The sequence below is a fragment of the Notolepis coatsorum genome (genome assembly GCF_963971535.1).
Source record: "Notolepis coatsorum genome assembly, chromosome: 4".
Classification (NCBI taxonomy): domain Eukaryota; kingdom Metazoa; phylum Chordata; class Actinopteri; order Aulopiformes; family Paralepididae; genus Notolepis; species Notolepis coatsorum.
The window spans coordinates 32,450,735-32,471,893 of NC_140168.1; the positions used below are offsets into that span (position 1 = coordinate 32,450,735).

The 21,159-nt window shown below is 46.2% G+C and overlaps 1 protein-coding gene across 3 annotated transcripts in view; it reads right to left on the reverse strand.

Annotated features, from left to right (window-relative positions):
- Window positions 1-21,159, reverse strand: part of LOC311227441 (triple functional domain protein) — a 219,954-nt gene that overhangs the window by 74,898 nt on the left and 123,897 nt on the right. For all 3 annotated transcript variants that reach the window (XM_084313084.1, XM_084313083.1, XM_084313082.1), the window contains exons 8-17: window positions 20,196-20,415; window positions 18,241-18,363; window positions 15,546-15,737; window positions 12,360-12,491; window positions 10,638-10,868; window positions 9,158-9,280; window positions 8,250-8,441; window positions 7,422-7,591; window positions 3,550-3,724; window positions 460-655 (exon numbers count right to left, since the gene is read on the reverse strand). In XM_084313084.1, the coding sequence (XP_084169210.1) occupies window positions 460-655; window positions 3,550-3,724; window positions 7,422-7,591; window positions 8,250-8,441; window positions 9,158-9,280; window positions 10,638-10,868; window positions 12,360-12,491; window positions 15,546-15,737; window positions 18,241-18,363; window positions 20,196-20,415 (1,754 nt within the window). The remainder of the gene's footprint in view (window positions 1-459; window positions 656-3,549; window positions 3,725-7,421; window positions 7,592-8,249; window positions 8,442-9,157; window positions 9,281-10,637; window positions 10,869-12,359; window positions 12,492-15,545; window positions 15,738-18,240; window positions 18,364-20,195; window positions 20,416-21,159) is intronic.

The window sequence follows — 21,159 nt, forward strand, 5'->3', positions numbered from 1 at the left end:
GTGTACTGACCTGAGGCCTGGTATTTAATACACACTGTATATTATCACATCAGTGTGTACTGACCTGAGGCCTGGTATTTAATACACACTGTATATTATCACATCAGTGTGTACTGACCTGAGGCCTGGTATTTAATACACACTGTATACTATCACATCAGTGTGTACTGACCTGAGGCCTGGTATTTAATACACACTGTATATTATCACATCAGTGTGTACTGACCTGAGGCCTGGTATTTAATACACACTGTATATTATCACATCAGTGTGTACTGACCTGAGGCCTGGTATTTAATACACACTGTATATTATCACATCAGTGTGTACTGACCTGAGGCCTGGTATTTAATACACACTGTATATTATCACATCATCACATCAGTGTGTACTGACCTGAGGCCTGGTGTTTAATACACACTATATTATTACATTGGTTGCACATCAGAGTGTACTGACCTGAGGCCTGCACCTCGTTGACGTACTGCAGCAGCTCCTGGCCCTGGTGGATGACGTCGAAGGTGAGGTTGTTCATGGTCAGGGCCTTGTCGGCGTGGTGCTGCAGCCTCTGCTCCGCCAGCGTCAGGTCCTCCGTGTCGAACTCGCTCATCTGACCCGTCAGCTCCTCGTTCCACGACTCCAGGTCCGAGATGATCTGAGGGACGATACACGGTGTGCGTTTAGAGACGATGCTTTTGGATGAATCTACTTCTCAAAAACAGGGAAACTGTTGTGAATGGGATTGCTTAAGAGTCAGCTGCAGTAAGTCAGTTATATTTACATTTTGTCATTTAGCTGAACGCTTTTATCCAAATGACTTACAAGTTCTGTACAACAAGTCAGCAGGAAGGGAACAACTCTGGCAGGTAAGGCTGAGTAACATTGGGTCTCATTCTTGAAAAATTTTCAAAGATATATTCTGGAAGACTTATCTTGGAACCACTGAGAGATAATCTATGACAAGTACACTCCGTGTCCTGAACGTGCTGGAGATATGTCTTAAGTGGCTGAAACGGTCGCAGAAATTATATGATCTGATATCTGCTTGGAGAATGGCGTTCTGTCGTAAACTCCAAAGCGCGTTCCCGTTCAGCTCATTTGCATACAAACCACGCCCCGACAGTCCTTATAAAGCAGTCAATTGGGCAGTGTGCAAACCCTCGCTGAAATGTCAAAGCGCCGTTCTGACACGGTAGGAAGAGGCGCAGCTGCCTCTAAGCAACGACGTAGGAATTTCACCAATGCTGAAATGGAGGTGGGGATCACCTGTAAACAAGACAAACGTATTCCTCTGGTCTGCATCCCCTTAACAATTGTGTGTATTGAGCTGTACTGTATTGTAAATTCTGCAATCTGTTAATAAAGTTTCCATTCATTAATTCAGGTACTGATATCGGGAGTGGATAATTATAAGGGGGTTCTTTTCAGCAGCGTCAGCTCCGGCTACAGGGGCACCCACAAACGGGAGGTATGTTTTGTATGTATTGAGCTGTACTGTACTGAACCCATTCTGCAATCTGTTAATAAACCTTCCAATCAATCAATCAGGCATGGGCCCAAATCACCGCAGAGGTGAACGCTGTATCCGGCGAAGGGCGCACAGCCACCGAAGTCAACAAAAAGTGGGTCGACACAAAGTCGGCCTGCAAGCACCGGATCGCCAAGCACAGGAGAGACATGCTGGCAACTGGTGGAGGACCAGCAGTCTCCCGTCCCCGAAGGATCTGATGCCGACACAGACGGTAAGCGTCCCTCCCACAACAGGTGCATCCCAATAAATTAGAACAGGGAATATATCGATTGCCTCCATGCACAGTAAATCTTGCAGTGTTAACACTTTACCCTATTTAGAGTTGATTTAACAATCAATTGTAGTTGGGAACAAATACGCAAGATGTACTGTGTGCCGCGCCGCATGGATTCATGCAAATCAAGTATTGAGATGCACCTGTAATATCTAATTGAAACATGCATGTGCATCAAGCATTGCATGATCGCAACCCCCATGTCAATCACAATTAACTTGCGAGCCAGGACAGAACCGCTGCCAGCCTGGAGGGGGCCACTGCCAGCCTGGAGCGGGTCGCTGCCACTCTGGAGCGGGCCACTGCCAGCCAGGACAGAACCGCTGCCAGCCTGGAGCGGGCCACTGCCAGCCAGGACAGAACCGCTGTCAGCCTAGGGCTGGGCGATATGGAAAAAAATCATATCGCGATAACGATATGATAATTTTATTTTATTTCTCGATATCGATAATTATCGAATTGTTATAAGTATAATTTTTTTTTTTTTTTTTTTTTTTTTTAACAACAGATGTATGTTTATTTTGCAGCAATTCTTTGTCATTGCCGCCATCTTTAGTGTTACATCCCCTCACACTCCAGTTCTCAGGCTGCAGCTGGTTTAAAAGCTAAAGTAAACCGGCTTCTCTGCTGGCTGTGGCTCCAGGGGAGTTGAACAGTTCTGGCTCTGCTAGTTTATTTTCGATCTTTTGGCGCTTTTTTGGTGGACAAACCACCGCACATGTGCACTGTGACTCGTGACTGGAGTCTAGCTCTGCTAGCACACATAGCCTACTGTGTACAGACGGTTTCAAAATGTATTTTAAATTAGAAAGCAAACAAAATAAATGGACAAGAGAAAAAGAAATCTGAATTTGGTCAGTATTGTCATTTGGACAAGCAAAGCCATTACTTTAAGTTGCAGGCAAGAAAGACAAGTCTGTCCACTGTCTCTGGTTTTAAAACTGCCCTGTTGCAGGTTATAAAAAAAAAAAAAAAAAAAAAAAAAAAAAAAACACACACACACACACAGACACACCACCATCCCCACCAACACACACACACACAGACACACCACCATCCCCACCAACACACACACACACACAGACACACCACCATCCCCACCAACACACACCACCATCCCCACCAACACACACAGACACACCGCCATCCCCACCAACACACACACACACACACACACACTGCCATCCCCACCAACACACACCACCATCCCCACCAACACACACACACACACACCACCATCCCCACCAACACACACACACACACACACTGCCATCCCCACCAACACACACCACCATCCCCACCAACACACACACACACACTGCCATCCCCACCAACACACACACACACACACACTGCCATCCCCACCAACACACACACACACACTGCCATCCCCACCAACACACACACACACTGCCATCCCCACCAACACACACCACCATCCCCACCAACACACACACACACACTGCCATCCCCACCAACACACACCACCATCCCCACCAACACACACCATCATCCCCACCAACACACACACAGACACACCACCAACCCCACCAACACACACACACACACACACACACACTGCCATCCCCACCAACACACACCACCATCCCCACCAACACACACAGACACACCATCATCCCCACCAACACACACACAGACACACCACCATCCCCACCAACACACACACACACACACCACCATCCCCACCAACACACACAGCCTGGTCTCCCGGGGGGTGACTCACGTCGATGGCGTCCCTCTCGAAGATGCGTAGCTGCAGGAAGAGCTCCAGCTTGATCTTCCTCTCCTGGAAGAGCTCCTCCATCTGCGCCTGGGCCTCGTCCAGCTGCTGCAGCACGCTCTCGATGTGGTGGATGGAGCTGTTGTGAGGAGTCTTGTTGCTGGAGATGGCAGAGTCCCTGGGAGGACGACAACAACAACAACACAAACACATTAACCTTTAGACATTAACGGAACGTAAGCCATTATCGTCCACTCAGAACCAACCTATCCAAATTCTGCCACGCCCCATTTTGCATGGCATTCTGGGGCTTTACTCAAAGCCCAGTCGGATTTTGACGTCGAAAGGTAGGTGATGTGAAATAATACTTATTTTAGAGTATATATATCAAATTCCACGAGTATTCATCTATATTTAGTCATCTAAAGACTATTAGATATGAACGTATGTTACCAGTAAGAAGTGAGAATCTCTAGAATGTGTTTTGGGCGACGGGGGTCTAAAGTTATGTACACGATCTTTCTGTTGTCAGTAGATGGCAGCATTGGTTTAAAAGGTGAAAATGGTATGTCAAAACAAAATGACTACAAGTCTCAAGACCTTTGTCAGCTTAGTTCACAGGTCAGCACCGGATTAAAGGTGAGGAAAATGCGATCTGAACACGGGAGCGTTAAACTATTAATGCGACCTCAGTACAGTGACAGAGAATGGTCACCTAATTATCTTAACAAAAGTGCATCATTAGCATTATGTTTGTTGTCTAAAGGGAAACATAATGGTACAATTTAAGATTTTAAAATGTTATCTGCATATAAAGGACAAATTAAACATTGTTAATTTGTAAGAAACCTCAATGAAAACGGCGCAGAGTAAGTTATATTCGCTATTGTTATGAAAATGTGATAGAATCCTATAAAAATGTGGACGCATTTGGTCACCGTGACGGCCGCCATATCATATCACAAATTGCTATACGCTCTGGATAAGTGTGTCACATGTTAGAGTTAATCATATAATGGCACTGGTTAAAAGGTAAAGGACATACTGTAGACTCTGCTTCAATGATTCATCAGCATGACAGATGCACACAAATGTATGCACATGAACGTGCACACACACACACACACACACATTACATGTAAATATAAGTGAGACTGTGTAGAGGTCAGGCACAATGGTGACTGGATGCATTTTGAGACCCACATAAAACACACACACCCACACAAGGTGCCAGTGTAGTGCGTGGTGAGGCTGTAGTCTCCCGGAGGGTCCTAGCTACTAACCGTGCCTCTTATGAAACCAGCCTTATGTAAGAACACACTGTCGAGCCAATACTCCAGGGAGGGAGAGTGATAGAGAAGCACATACAGGAGAGAGAGAGAGGGGATGGATATAACAAGGGATAGAGGAGAGAAAGAGAAAGAGAGAGAAAGGTTACACAGGGCTTGAGTTCTCTCTATATAAATAGAGTTGGTGAATAAGGGTACAGAGTAGGGCTGGGCGATATGGCCTAAATATGATATCACGATATTTTCTGACCTTTCGGCGATACACGATACACATCACAATGTTTTTCCTTTTTTCCCCAAACAATTCATTATGAGGCTTACCAAGACAGTATTTGAGTTTGCAAGCGAACATTAAAGACAAAAGACTCATGCATTTAGCATTTTTATATTATATATTAGATTTAGATTATTGGATTCTTAGATTATATATTTAGCATTTTAGCCTTTTGTTTTTTTAGGTTATATATTAGATTAGATTTAGATGATTAGATTACGGTACATATTGTAACTATTTATTTATTTACATGTATGTATATATTTATTATTTGAACGGCTTAAGGCTATATCTGTACTTGATGTTTGTTTGTTGTGTTGCATACTTGAAATAAACTTCAATCAAATCAAATCAAACCCCCCCTCTTAAAAACAAAAACCTGTGTTTAACCTAGCCATCTATAAAACATCATGCTAAAACTGAAACAAATGTCCTACTCCCCTAAAGAAAGAAATACATAGCAAACATGACTCAGTTATCCAATAGTGCTGCTGCTTTTTATTTTGTTAAAATCTTTTAGTTAATAAGACTAAAAGACTACAATATATATGACTACAAGGGCCAGAAGCCGACTTCATGACGGCTTCCTGTCCTCTCATTCCATTTCCGGTTTACGTTACATTTTCAACAACAGATTGCTGCTAATTAAACACTTCATGGAAACGGAGTAATGTTAACGTTATGTCGAGTTCATACGTGTAGTGTAGTATGAACTCGACATAACGTTAACATTACTCCGTGTCCACTGTTGCTGCCACTGTTGCGTCGCAGATGGATGGTACACTCTGTTAGCTCCGTAGCTAATCCGCTCATAGACTAACTTACCGATTGCAGTACCGTTAACGTCGGAGCTTACTCCTGGGTTTCAGGGGGCATCCCTAGCACCGAGCCACCGCCTCTCTGTCTCTGGCTAGGTGTGTGCGCTTGCGTGCGTGTATGTGCGTGTAGATGACATAATTTGGGCAAGTGTGTGTGTGACTGAGAGGGAGAGGAAAGCATTTAGCACTGCGCTTGTAAGTCTCATCTCAGCCGCGGCGGCCTCTAACGCGAGGGCAAAACATCACGATATCCACGATACGTTTAAAAAGTGTATTGTTAATGAACTGTACCCGATATTTATATAATATAGTCATATCGCTCAGCCCTAGTACAGAGCGGTCAGATCCAGCTGTTCTTTCTCTCTGCCCCCCACCTCTCTCTCTCTCTCTCTCTGCCCCCCCATCTCTCTCTCTCTCTCTGCGCCCCACCTCTCTGTTCTCTCTCTCTGCCCCCCACCTCTCTGTTCTCTCTCTCTGCCCCCCATCTCTCTCTCTCTGCCCCCCACCTCTCTGTATCCCTCTCTCTGCCCCCCCATCTCTCTCTCTCTGCCCCCCACCTCTCTCTGTTCTCTCTCTGCCCCCCACCTCTCTGTTCTCTCTCTGCCCCCCCCTCTCTCTCTTTATCTTCTCATTCTTCTCTGATCGGCTGCACCTCCTCCTACTCAGCCCGTCCTCTCTCTCTCTTTCTTTTTTTCTCTCTTTCTTTACCTTCTCATTATTCTCTGTTCGGCTGCACCTCCTCCTACTCAGCTCTCAGCCCCCTCTCTCTCTCTCTCCATATCATCTCTCCTTCTTTCTTTCTATCTCTCTCTCCATATAATCTCATTTCTATATCTCTCTCTCTCTCTCTTCCCTCGTTACTTTCCGTCAGATCACCCCTCCCGGTCTCCCCGCTGCCTGGTTTGTAGTACCTGATGTATTGAGGACATACTTGATGTGTCATTATGGGATGAGTCCGACTGTGAGAGTGGATATACTATTATGGGATGCTGTCGAAACAAGTCACGACTCACTCCGGTAAATGGGGCCCGGGTTCCACTTAAATCAACCCCCAGTGAGTGAGTGAGTGAGTGAGTGAGTGAGTGAGTGAGTGAGTGAGTGAGTGAGTGAGTGAGTGAGTGAGTGAGTGAGTGTGAGAGAGAGAGAGAGATGTGCGGAGGGGGAGAGAGAGAGAGAAGTGCGGAGAGAGAGAGAGAGAGATAAAGAGAGACAGAGAAAGGTGGGAGGGGGAGAGATAGAAGGAGAGATAGCGGGAGAGGGAAGAGAGGAGAGCGATGGGGAGAAAGAGACAGGGAGAGAGAGGGGGAGAAAGAGACAGGGAGAGAGAGGGGGAGAAAGAGACAGGGAGAGAGAGGGGGAGAAAGAGACAGGGAGAGAGAGGGGGAGAAAGAGACAGGGAGAGAGAGGGGGAGAAAGAGAGAGGAGAGAGAGGGGGAGAAAAGGAAAGGCAGAAGGACAAACAGGTGTGGGTGTGTGTGTCTTAGTGCTACTAACCTGAGCTGCTGGATGAGGTCCTCTCCCTCCTTGATGACGTTGACGGTGACCTGCAGGGTGGTCTGCTGCTGCTGCCCAAAGCGCTTGATCAGGTCCTGGACAGCCTCCACTGACTCAGCATAGACATCATCCAACAGCTCCTTCTGAAGCTCCTCCAGCCACGTCCACAGCTAGAGAGAGAGAGAGAGAGAGAGAGAGGAGAGAGGGAGAGAGGGAGAGAGAGAGAGAGAGAGAGACAGCGAGAGAGAGAGACAGAGAGACAGAGAGATACAGAGACAGACAGAGACACACGTTGGTTATACAATACAGGAAAATCATTCTATTGACTTACTTTAGCCGTGTTTCATTCATTACATTAATTAACCGTAATATTTCGGCATGTTTTGCCCTCCCGTAGTTACTGTTGCTAGGGTATGTCAGATAAAGTTTTGAGGTGATCAATGCTAGTCGGCCCCAGGAACCACAACAAACACAGTCAGACTGCACTGTACAGGTTCTACCAAAAAAAAAAAACCTGAAACTGTTTGGTCACTTAATCTTTATGTGGTTTTACATCAAACACAGTTCTCTGTTGTGTTTCTCAGTGTGGTGAGAGCGAGTGTTGATGACGAGGGAGTAGCCGCTACAGACAGCAGGATAGATGGGTCTCTATGGCAACCCTTCATAGCGAGTATCACACACTTTACACACGCTCTACCCCCTACACAAAGAAACATATCACCACAGACAAACAGACACACACAGACGCTCTACCACCTACACAAATAAACATATCATCAACCCACATGTACCCCCTATAACCTGTACCCCCCTCCTGCCCCAGCCTACCTCTTTGACGTGCGTGTGGAAGGCGACCGACATGTCCAGGAGGACCTTGCGCTGCTCCACCCGCCGTACGAAGTCCTGGATGCGGTCCTCCAGCTGGTGAGCGGCCTGGTAGATCTCCTCTGGGTCGCACTCCCCCGTCTGGGCCAGCTGCTCCGCCGCCTCCAGCAGCTTGTCCGCGTTGGTGTACGTGTTCTACACCACGAGAGAGAGAGAGAGAGAGGGGGGGGGGGGGGGAGAGACAGAGATAGAGGGGAGGGGAGAGGGAGAGAGATAGAGAGAGAGGGGGGGGAGAGGGAGAGAGAGAGAGAGAGAGAGGGGGGGAGAGAGAGAGGGGAGGGGAGAGGGAGAGAGAGAGAGAGAGGGAGAGAGGGGGGGGAGAGAGAGATAGAGAGAGGGGGGAGGGGGAGAGAGAGAGAGAGAGAAAGAGAGGGGGGGGAGGGGGAGAGAGGAGAGAGAGAGAGAGAGAGGGGGGGGGGAGAGAGAGAGAGGAAGTTGGAGGGAGGGAGGGAGGGAGAGGGAGAGAGATAGAGAGGGAGAGAGAGAGATAGAGAGGGAGAGAGATAGAGAGGAAGTTAGGGGGAGGGAGGGAGAGAGAGAGAAAGAGAGAGCGAGAGAGAGAGCAAGAGCGAGAGAGAAAGAGAGAGAGAGAGAGATTACATGCTAGTGAAATATTTAATGTGATAATGCAAAGGATATCTCACGGGATATGGTGAGAAGATGGTGCACAGATACAGCTGTATACAGATAAACAAGAGGAAATAGTGTGTGGAGGAGAGAGAGAGATGCAGAGAGAGGCAGAGAGAGAGAGAGAGAGAGAGAGAGAGTGAGAGTGAGAGTGAGAGAGAGAGAGACAGAGAGAGGCAGAGAGAGAGAGAGCGAGAGAGATAAAGGGAAGATAAATGTGATACCTGGGCCACTTCTTCAAAGTCTTCGTGGCGTTTCTGGAGAGCTCTGGCTCGATGGAGAGACTTGCCCACCCCTGTGTGTTTACTGAGGAACGCCTCACCGTGGTTCTCTATCCAGTCCAGCACCTGCACACACACAGACACACACACACACAGACACAAACACACAGTTACCACAACCACAGTGTAACTGGCAATCACCAACCACAAGAGGGAGCTCTAAGGTTAAACTACTACTGATGGTAATAATCAGAAGAAAGCAAAAGGAGAGGAAGTAAGTACTCAAAAGTTCTCAATCTCTGGGAGCAGGAAATGTTTGTATTCTTATCTCGGGGGAGCAGTAAGCGTTGTTATTGCTGTGTTCAGACTCCTGCCTTACATGCAACTAAAATGAAAGGCGTTGCTGTCGTTGCTGTCTGTTTGTCTGTCCTTTGATTTGGCTGACAAACAGCCATCAAGAATAATTTTCACAAACGGCTATCAAGAATAATTTTCACAAACAGCCATCAAGAGGCATTTTGTACTGTCTGAAACTTGACCTTGGTGTGATTCGAATAACGCCTCAATTGTGCGTGTGTGCGACATACCCAGACAATTCTGTGTGGCTGCGTAAAGTACTTACATTTACATATCAATGTATCATATCTGGCACTTTTTCTCGAGAACAGCTCAGCGACCTCACAGGTGTATTGGTGTAGGTGTAGATACAGGTCTAGTAGAGCAACAGGCTACTCTAGAGTACGTGTTGTTGGCACAGGGTCAATGAAAGGGAGGCTGAGGAGAGAACACTCTGGATGACGGATTGAGGCCACAGAGAGTTCCACTTTAACCGCTTGCAGGTGGGTTTTATTCACCAGGTCAATGGGTGTGGTTTCCTATAGTGACTACTAGTGAACGCCAAGTCAGGTGAGTTACCGAGCATGGCTCCCGACGGCCTCATAAGCATCCGCTCTCCGTCAGATGCGAGCGGAACCCCAACGCTCATTAAAAAGGTTTTCCATGAGTTGTTTCTACAACAGGTGTACGTGGCAAGTGTGTTCCTCAGGACCTTGACAACATAAACATTCTAAATGTACTCAAGTCTATTTCCTGTTGCAGGGATTGCTCATATCAACAGCTGACGGGGACATAGACGCGGGTCTAGGCTGTTCCCCTATAGCGACTGAAAAGGTCTAAAGACTTCAAGTAAAGGAAACTAGCCAACGAGCTAACGAACCAGCTCAGAGACTGACCCAACAGTATTCCAGGGTCCAACACTGGTCCCCAGACCAGAGTTTGAGAAACAATGACACACTATACTACTGAGCAATACTCCGTTTGTTTCCACACCTATCTCTCTCTCTACTGGGGGAACAGCATATACCTGGACACACGACCTAAATCCATCGCCATGGCAACAGTTGCCACGACCACGCGGGTGTGTGTGTGTCAGTGTGTGTGTGTGTGTGTGTGTGTGTCAGTGTGTGTGTGTGTCGGTGTGCACCTGTTGCACGTCCTGCTGGAACACACAGAGCTGCAGCCTCTGGTGCAGGCGGACCTTGCGGTGTTGCCAGATGTTCTCCAGCTGCCGCTGGTGGTGCAGCACCTCGTGGATGATGTCCAGCACGTGGTGCACCGCCTTGGAGTAGTTGGCCGACGCCGTCAGCGAATCGGCGCCGCCGGGGGTCAGAGGTCGCTGCAGCTTGTCCAATAAGGCCTTGCCGTCCTGGCTCACCTGGAGGGACGGGGATTCAGAAAAAAAGGGTTTTTAGCTCACGGCCCGTTTGACACCGAAGACGGACGAGGCTGCGTCCCATTTGCGTGTAGCTTATTGCCAGCGGAAGAGTGCAAGAATGTGACAATGTGACCATGTGACCGCGGCAGCGCGAGAGAGCGGCAGTGCGGAAATAGGCTGTCTATTGCCATTCTCTAAGACAAACTCTAACCTTAACCAGCTCCTTAACAGCGCCTAAACTTAACCCTTCTAACCTTAACCAACTCCGAAACAATGACTAACCTTAACCTTAACCTTAACCATGCCTAACCTTAACCTTAACCATAGAAAGAATATTGCCATTCTCTAAGACAAACTCTAACCTTAACCAGCTCCTTAACAGCGCCTAAACTTAACCCTTCTAACCTTAACCAACTCCGAAACAATGCCTAACCTTAACCTTAACCTTAACCATGCCTAACCATAACCTTAACCATGCCTAACATTAACCGGCGAAAGAATACACGTAAAAAAAATGAAGGGATTCGAACTTGTAACCAACGGACCGCAGGACCGCAGCGCTGCCAGGTGAGCTAAGCTTCGAATGAAAATCATCTGCGATTACGCCTACATAATGCCGCAAGCTCTGCCGCTCCGCTCCGGTCTATCTCTCCTGATTGGATAAAGTGGGAACGGGCTACCAGAAAATGTATTTTCTGTTCACTGCAGAGCGGGAGCGACTGGGAGACCCACGTTACGGACCAGACACTCAGTGATAGCTGTCGGAATGTACATTTACATTTACATTTAGTCATTTAGCTGACGCTTTTATCCAAAGCAACTTACAAGTTCTGTACGACAAGCCATCAGGAAGGGCACAACTCTATCAGCTGAGCAACAATGTTCATCAAAGTGTTGAGCGCTACAGTGTAGGTTAGTTTATTAGGACAAGTGCATGACAGTAAGGTTAGTTAGGGTTAGATATTTTTTTCTTTTTTTTAATTCAGATAATGAGTGCGTCTTTAGTCGACGGCGAAAGATTGGACGTGTTTCGGCTGTCCTAACTGGGGTAAGTAGTTCATTCCACCATTGTGGGGCAAGGACTGAGAATAGGCGACTTCTCTTTGATGACCCTCCCGGAGCTCGTATAGGAGTGGGTCTGAGACGGCCAGAAGATGCAGAGCGTAGAGGTCTTGAGGGTGTGTAGTTAGAGACCATTGACCGGAGGTAGGCGGGAGTGTAGGGAGGAATGTAGAGCTATGTAACTTATTTAAACAAAAAAACACCACTTACAGCACCTTTAAGTATAGAACCGATAGTTGCTCCTGTGATCCTTTCTATACCACAATCCTGTGCTCTGAGACATTTCCGGCGTGGCTGTTTAAATTTCCGGTGAACGAACATGTCACAAACAAACACGCTGACCACTTTTGACCCGGGTGCGAAAGTCTACAATATCTAGCATGCGGTGCAAACTTTATGTACATAGGAATCAGGACACGAGCGCGTTACCTCGGAGTAGGCGGCGGTGATGTGTTCGTACAGGCCTTGGTGGTGGTGTATAGCGTCTTCCAGGTCCTGCAGTTCGGAGGGCAAGTCCACCTCGCCGCACGCCTTGCACCACGAGTCCACGTTACTCATGTACTGGTCGAGAGAGAGAGACGCACACAAAAGACAAGCGGCGTGCGTGTTATCACTTCTGTCGCGTCAAGTACGACGGGAGGTAAGAGGGGTAATAAGATTCCAATACATTTAGCCAACGCTTTTATCCAAAGCCACTTACAAGTTGAGGGTTTTCCCATTAATTACCTAGACTGTGGCGGCCCCCCACAGTCTAATTAGTCCCACCACAGTTGTATAATGAACCAATTTTTTTTTTTTTTTTACTATTTTTTTTAAATATAAAGTTTGCCAATAGGGATGTATCAGTAGTATTGGCAGTGGTAGTAGTCGTAATAGTAATCGACTATATTTTTTTTATTTTCGAAAAAATAAACCAGTTCAACACAGGTAACCACTTTTGCTTAATTTCTTTGATGGCTCAAATGTATGCTCTAGTCGATTTTGTGTTTTGAGCACAAAGTTCATCATAGATCTAGCCTCTTTATTTTGCTCTCAAAGTGCACCAGATTGATGCATTTAACTTTAAAATGTACAAAAAAAATATATAGTTTCGGGGGAGCATGCCCCCGGACCCCCCTAGAGGGTCGGAGGTTCACCCCCCATAGTCTCTGAAAATCCTGTGGGAAACACTGAGTTCTGTACAACAAGTCAGCAGGAAAGGTACAACTCTAAGGGTCAGTAACATTGTTCGTCAAACAGTGTTGCAAGTAGAAAATAAGGGGCCTTGATTAACGAGCCCGAGACGCCCTCCTCCTCCGGGGACAAGGGGTGAAAACAAAGAATACTAAATGAGCTCGGTTCAAAAGAAACTAAACAACAGAGGGAAGGACTTCATACAGCTCCGCCCTCCTCCTCGCCCCCTCCCCTTTGAACTCTGGTCCCCACGGCGACTGCATTAAGTTATGGATGAATGGCACGAAGAGAGGAAGCGAGGTCTAGGGAGGGAGGGAGGACAGGGGGCGAAATCCCTGGAAAACAGCCCGTTTATAATTAAAACCCGACCATATATTTCCGGGTCGGAAAAGTCAAGATCATCCAATGTTTCCCCCGTTTGTAATTCCTTCCTAGTTGACTGCATGCGTTGTTTACATCATCCGCTAATGATAAGAGAGCTAATGAGCAGAGCCTGAAATAACACACAGGTAACTCGTTCTTTAGCCGCCCGGCGCATAATGTATGGAAATGTATGGTAATGACGGTGAATATATTCAGCCTGTATAGAATAAGTGGTGCCACTTTCCTCAAAATTATGTCAGTATTTTGCATATAGAGGCATCTCGTGCTTTTCACATCGTCCTCGCGTTGGCTTGGTCTCGGGAAGCCGTGTGGCGTAAAGAAGACGAGAATGTCCCAAGACGAGACGGAGACGAGTCCCCCTCGGCTAATCCAAGATGTTCAGAATTAGTGCTGTCAGGCGATTAAAAAAATTAATCTAATTAATTACAGGATTTGTAATTAATTAATCTAATTAATCGCATTTTAATCGCATAACCATTTTATGCCTGATATTCTATATTCTATAATCATATTTCAAATTGCATGTGTCCGGATGGCAGAATTCAGTACTGTATCTACAAAACCTTCTGTTTAATCATCTTCCATCTATTAATTTGCTTAGATTTTTCAGGTCTGGTCAATTTGAGCATAGTGTTATTCACAGTCAAAGATAAAAAAAATGTTTTATTGATATTCTCATTTGGTTCATTACAATTTACTCAAGCCTAGTAACAGACACAGTATTTCGGACACTGGGAATACATTCCCTGAGATCCATAGATGTCCCTAGAATCAGATACCAAGAACATGCAAATGGACTATATAAAAAAAAGTCTGTAATGTGTATTCTACGTTCTTATGGAATGAATGAGATAAAAAAAAATGTTATTAAAAAAAAAAAAAAATCTTTTTTTTTGTAATAAATTTTTAGTTAATTTTCATAACGCGATAATTTGCTGTGTAATTAATTAATCTAATTAACGCGATAAACTGACAGTCCTATTCAGAATATATGACTTTGACTGCCGCACTACCAAACGGTTAACCCTTTCACTGCGACAATACACAGACGGTTAAGCCTTTCACTGCCACACAACAGCCGGTTAACCCTTTCACTGCCACACTACAGAAGGTTAACCCTTTACTATCACACTACCGACGGTTACCGTGGCAGTGAAAGGGTTAAGGGCCATAGGCAAAAAAATTACTTTGCCTTCCACACGAGAACATTACAGCCGTTTCCACATTTTGAAAATTATGTTTGACTTGATGATTTACGTTTTGAGCGGCTGACTGACCTCCCTACGACAATTGAAAGAACTAAGAGGGTCTTGGTAAGATAATTCCATTACTACTTTCGCAGTCGTACAGAGATAAAAAAAAAATTAATAAAAAATGCAATAGCTGTGACTGCGCACGCACGTGCATTCACACACACGCACATGCATGCACACACACACACACACACAGTTTCAGCTAGAGGGTGGGGACACTTTTGTGGACCCACCAATCATTTTCCTTGTACAGTGTCCTTGAGTCTGAGAAAGGCGCTTCTCTCTTAAAATCCAATCTATTATTATATTATTATTATTAACATAATATAAGATATTCCTTTATCGATCCCCTTGGGGAAATTGGGCCGTCATAGCAGCATGGGGAGGGGCGGTAAAGGTATGGGCAGTAATAGAATAGAAGACATAAATATAGGCAATAAAAGTATAGTAAAGATAAAAATAAGCAGTATAAACAATATAATTAACTCTGAATATAAGAATATGAGAAAAATAAACAGTGTAATCAAAGGTGCAGATGAAGGCCCTATCAGTATGTTACAATAAATATGGGCAATAAAACACAGCTTGGCTAGCTGGGGTTCTCCAAGATAGCGTGAGTTATAGAGCTGCTGGTTGCAGCTAAAAATCTTATCTTTTAAAAAGAAAATATAATAACAATCTGTTTGGGGGCCCTATTAAGGAAAGGGGAACCCTAAGCACAGTGCCTGACCACCTCTAAGAAGAACCAAACAAGTGCATGTCTGTATACAAGCACGCACGCACACGCACACACCCAACTACCCACCTGGTCACATTTCTGGTGGAAGGCGTGAGACATCTCCAGCAATGTGCTGCGTTCATCCAGGGCTGCAGCGAAGGCCTTCCACTCCTGCTCCAGCTGACCTGAGATCTGCTTTATCTGCTGGGAGGCATAGTGGCCGGACTCCAACAGGCGGTTCCCCACAGACATGATCCGGTTGATGTTCACGTACACATTCTGAGAGAAAGAGAAAGAGAGAGAGAGGGAGAGAGGGAGAGAGAGAGAGAGAGAGAGAGAGAGAGAGAGAGAGAGTAAGCGAGTGAGGGGGCGAGAGAGGGGGACGACGAGAGAGATGGAACAAGATAGAGATAGAGAGAGGGGGAGATAGAGAGATGGAGAGAGAAAGAGAGAGGGGGGGAATGAGAGAGATGGAGAGAGAGGGAACAAGATAGAGATGGAGAACGAGAGAACGAGAGATGGAAAGAGAGAGAGAGAACGAGAGAGAGAGAGAGGGGGGGGGGGGGGAGAGAGAGAGAGAGGGGGGGGGGCATTGATTGTGGTGCTGATGTTGATCTTATTGTGTTGCATGTGATCTCATCTCCAGTGAGAAGCAGCCAGTTCCAGCTGGTAGACTGATTCCTATTCCCCACAGTTTCATAATCATTATGTAAGCCAGGCTGTGGATGGAAGAATACACTTATCTAATACCCTGGTGCTCCCCCGCCCCCCCCCCCCCCCCCCACACACACACACACACACTAGTAGAGGTCGGTGCTAAATGCATTAACTACATGATTATACAGCACAGGGCACAGATTTGACGGCTCATGTGTGTACATGTTCATTACCTCCCGCTGTGTGTGTGTGTGTGTGTGTGTGTGTGTGTGTGTGTGTGTGTGTGTGCCTCAACCCGGCTGCCTCGCAGAGTGCTATATGGCCAACTACAACATGGTCGACGCTCTGCTGGCGGGCAGAAGAAGCGTTTTAAAGACCAGCTGAAGACCACATTGAGGAGGTGCGGAATCGGACCCGAGGCCCTGGAGGATGCTGCTGCTGACCTGGATGGGACCCGTATGATGGAGGAGGACGGCCAGGAGACAGGAGAGGAGACTCAGGAGGAATACACCTGCAGCTCCTGTTACCACTACCACGTGTGGATCCAGGATAGGACTAATACAGCCACCAAAGGACTCATCGTTAGAAGTGGACGTTGTGGAGGATTAATACACTGTCCTCTCCCTCAAGTGAGGTCTTCACCCTTCCCCCCCAAATGTTTACCCCCTCCCCTTGCCCAAACCTACACTTGTCTCTACATTTCGTAGCCGCATTTCTGCAGACCCCTCTCTGATTGGTTGAACTCCATTTCTGCAGACCCCTCTCTGATTGGTTGAGCAAAGCCCCTCTCTGATTGGTTGAGCGTGCGCATGCGCATGAGCCGTGACAAGCTCCTCCAGAAACTCCGGAGGAAACTCCGTTAAGCTCCAGAGAGGCTGAAAACCCACAGTTCTTGCCCGACGGATGGGAGCGAATCCCGGATCCGAGGTTTCTGATGACTACCCCCAAAACATGGAGGTTGCGAACGCAATTTATACGCATGGAAGTATTGATTACGCCATAACGAATCATTAAAAAAATATACCGTTAACTGGAATATGTTGTGTGTGCCTTTCTGAATATGATTTGGGAGGGTTATAATAGAAGAAAGACAGTGTAAACAATATAACGTTATGTGAATAAACCGCGAAATAATAACTAATTCCTTGGTCAATAGAAGTCTCTGTGATACTTTCTGAATATGATTTGAGAGGGTTATAATAGAAGAAAGACAGTGTAAACAATATAACGTTATGTGAATAAACCGTGAAATAATAACTAATTCCTTGGTCAATAGAAGTCTCTGCGATACTTTCTGAATATGATTTGGGAGGGTTATAATAGAAGAAAGACAGTGTAAACAATATAACGTTATGTGAATAAACCGCGAAATAATAACTAATTCCTTGGTCAATAGAAGTCTCTGTGATACTTTCTGAATATGATTTGAGAGGGTTATAATAGAAGAAAGACAGTGTAAACAATATAACGTTATGTGAATAAACCGTGAAATAACATAACGTTATGTTATATAATGTTACAATGTACAGTTTCTAACAGCTGGCTGTGTTGTGAAATGTGCATAACGTTATGAATAAACCGCGAAGTCACGGGAACTAAATAACGTTATACGCGAATCTGGTAGTACATTTCTGCTTATCTTTTTGATATGATAACATTACATCCGCCTTTTACCGCGTGACGAGCTAAACCAATCAGAGAGGGGCTTCGCTCACATGACGCTCAACCAATCATAGAGGGGCTTCGCTCAACCAATCAGAGAGGGGTCTGCAGAAATGGAGTTCAACCAATCAGAGAGGGGTCTGCAGAAATGCGGCTACGAAATGTAGAGACGCCCCCCTGACTATAAAGGGGTCTCTCTCTCTTACTTCCTGGTGTCCTAGCTAGTAGCCGGAGGAGAGCCTTTCAGCCATATCTCTGACTATCTTGTATGTATTGATCATTATGAGTTAATACATCGTATTAACCGGATCCATTCCACTGAGTAAGTTATTCATATTCTCAACAACGTCATCATCAGACTTTGATGGACAACCACAAGCAAGTGCATGTATGTGTGTGCATGTATGTGTGTGTGCGTGTGTGCGCGTGCAATGCATGCATGTGTGTGTATGTGTGTCCTCACCATGCAGTTCATAGCGAAGTGGTTGTGCTGGGTCTGCAGCTCCATAGCGTGGGGGTGGTTGTTGCCAATCTCTGTGTAACCAGCCAGGAACAGGCCTTTGTTGTGCATGATCCAGTCAAACATCTGGAGCCAGAGGAAGGAGTCAAAACAGTCAACGCACAACAGTCACAGTGCACTGCAAACACGGCTGTACACACAAACTACCACCACTGAACTGTGTGAGTGTGTGTGTGTGTGTGAGAGAGAGAGAGAGAGAGAGAGAGAGATAGAGAGATAGAGAGAGAGAGAGAGTGTGAGTGAGTGAGTGAGTGAGTGAGTGAGTGAGTGAGTGAGTGAGTGAGTGAGTGAGTGAGTGAGTGAGTGAGTGAGTGAGTGAGTGAGTGAGCGAGTGTGTGTGCCTCTCTGCTGTAGCCAGCCAGTGTGGAGATTTGAAGAGGCTTTTTGTATCCCTATAATATGTCCTCCTGGAATCACGCTGAACCTCTAGGATGCGATTTGACGTGTGTGTACACTAAATGTGTGTACCTGTGCGCTGCGGCGTGTACCGATAAGACGGGGGGACAGCAGCCAGCACTGGACCACTGCCGCTCTTAAAAAGAGAGAACTCTCACAGGCTCTCGTCCTCCTAGAGAAGTGACTCGTAGCTGGTGTCCTAGCAACAAGCCCCTACTACTGCAGTATGGCCAAGACTGCAGCACTCACAATGCTGAGGTACATGCTGCAAGCCGTTCTATTTTAACATCGGTTGTACTCCCTTCTATTCCACTACCGTGCATGTTTCCATCTGGTCTCCCTCTCTCTCATTGTGTGGCCGTGTCTTTCTGTTCCGTTTTCAGAGAGTCGTCGTTTTTTGTTTCAATCCGCTCTTACTTGATAACCGTTCGCTACCGTGTTGGTCTGTTTTTAATTGCTTTTAATTCCGCGATGCACCTTGAAAGGTGCTATACGAATACACTTTACTCACTCACTCACTCTCTCTCGCTCTCTTCTTCTGTTTCCATCTATTGGTCTGGTGGTGTTAATCTGTCAGTCTATCCGTGTCTGCTAAATATTCTAATTAGTGTATATACTGTACTTGACAACATTGTGCACAGTTGTAGAGCCCTGGCCTATTCCTTTTAAAATTGTATAATTATATTATATTCTATTGTGCTGCTATGTGCATTTAGTTTATATCCCATTGTATTTTATTCCACCTTTCTTTTTTTCTTTTTTTTCTACCACAATTGCCTGTCCGTCAATGTCACACCAAAAACGACCAAATAAAATGCGTATTGAGTTGCTCGTCCGTATTGTCCTCCCCGTCTATATAGGCCATGTTCTATCTCTCAGCCGTTAAGAGCCTTCCTACACGGCCATAAGGGCTCTAGGGCGACATGTTGTTGTTCTTTTAATTTTTTTTGCACGGAGCACATGTGCTACTAGCTGAAATATTCAGCAGCAAGAGGGGAGAAGCTGAGCAACGCGGTCGATGAGACCGTTTGAAAACACGTCCCTGCGCCCCGGCCGCGGACCGGGAGGTTTGACTCGTGCACACTTTTCAAGCTTTACGGGTTAGCGTGGATTTCGTTTTTTTTTAGGGGTGCGTGAGAACCGTATCGATAACCCTCTGGCTGTTTTACACTCAAAAACCTGTCAAACACCCTTCCCTTAAAAATACAAAAAACGACCATATCGATAACCCTCTGGCTGTTTTACACTCAAAAACCTGTCAAACACCTTTCCCTTACAAATACATACACATATGGAGTTTCACTCATGGCCCATTTCTACATTATTACGTTATCACTTGAGCTACGATGAACGGAAAGTTTGTGAAAGCATGAAAATGACACACTAATTATTACACGCAATCATGCAAATCACATGTAAAGTGCTCCAAAAGCTATTTGAAAACAAAGCTAAAAATAAAAATAAAAGTGGTATTTTTTTCAAAATGTCCCGTCCCTTCTCACCTTCTCGGCGTCCTGCTCAAAGAGCCGCAGCTGGAAGCACTGGTCCAGCTGCAGCTTGCGGACGTGCCAGGCCTGGTGCAGGTGCTGCCGGGTGGAGTGCAGCTTGTCCAGGAGCTGGCTGACCCGAGGGACCAGGCCCTGGGTGTCGGCGTTACACACCCCGCCGCTGCCACCGTTGCGGTTGGAGTACGACTCGCTGCTCTGGATCCGCTGCAGCAGCCTGGAGAGAGAGAGAGAGAGAGAGAGAGACGTCAACGTTATCCAGGGTTCCCACACAGACATCGCAAAATGAAATTCAAGGACTTTTAAGTGTACTTTTCTCCAAGCACTATTTTTCATTTTCAAGGATGTCAATCGAAAGATGTTTTTTTAGCATCTTCTTGGCCTGCTTGCCAGCTAGAGCATCACACGCGAAGAAATGAGGAAAATAAGTTGGAGCGTGCGAGACAGCGACACGCCTGATTTTATTAAAACAGGGGGGGGGGGGGATTATTGAATGATTTGAATTTCAAGGACTTTTTAAGCACTTTTAAGCTTTTTAATGGGCTGTTTTAAAGGAATTCCTTGAAGGTTCCTGACTTTTTTCATTTATTTTTTAAATCAAGCAATTTAAGCACTTCAAGGACCTTGTGTGAACCCTGAGAGAGCGACCGCAACGTTATCGTCGTCATGCTCTGTTTTTTTTAACCTTTCCGTCAGCGGTACCTCCGGCACGGTCAGTCGTCCCTACTAACACAATTGGCAGAGTTAGCGGGTGGGAAGCCGGTGGGGTGTGTGTCCTGGTCGTTGTTGTAAAATGAGACTCCTACTGGTCGGTCGGGGCGCCTGTTCAGCAGGGAGGGGATCTGGGGGAAATAGCGTGAACGTCCTCCCCCAGTGAAACTCCTCGCCGTCAGGTGAAAAGAAACGGCTGGGGACTCCACATGTATCGGAGGAGGCATGTGGTAGTTCTACACCCTCCCCA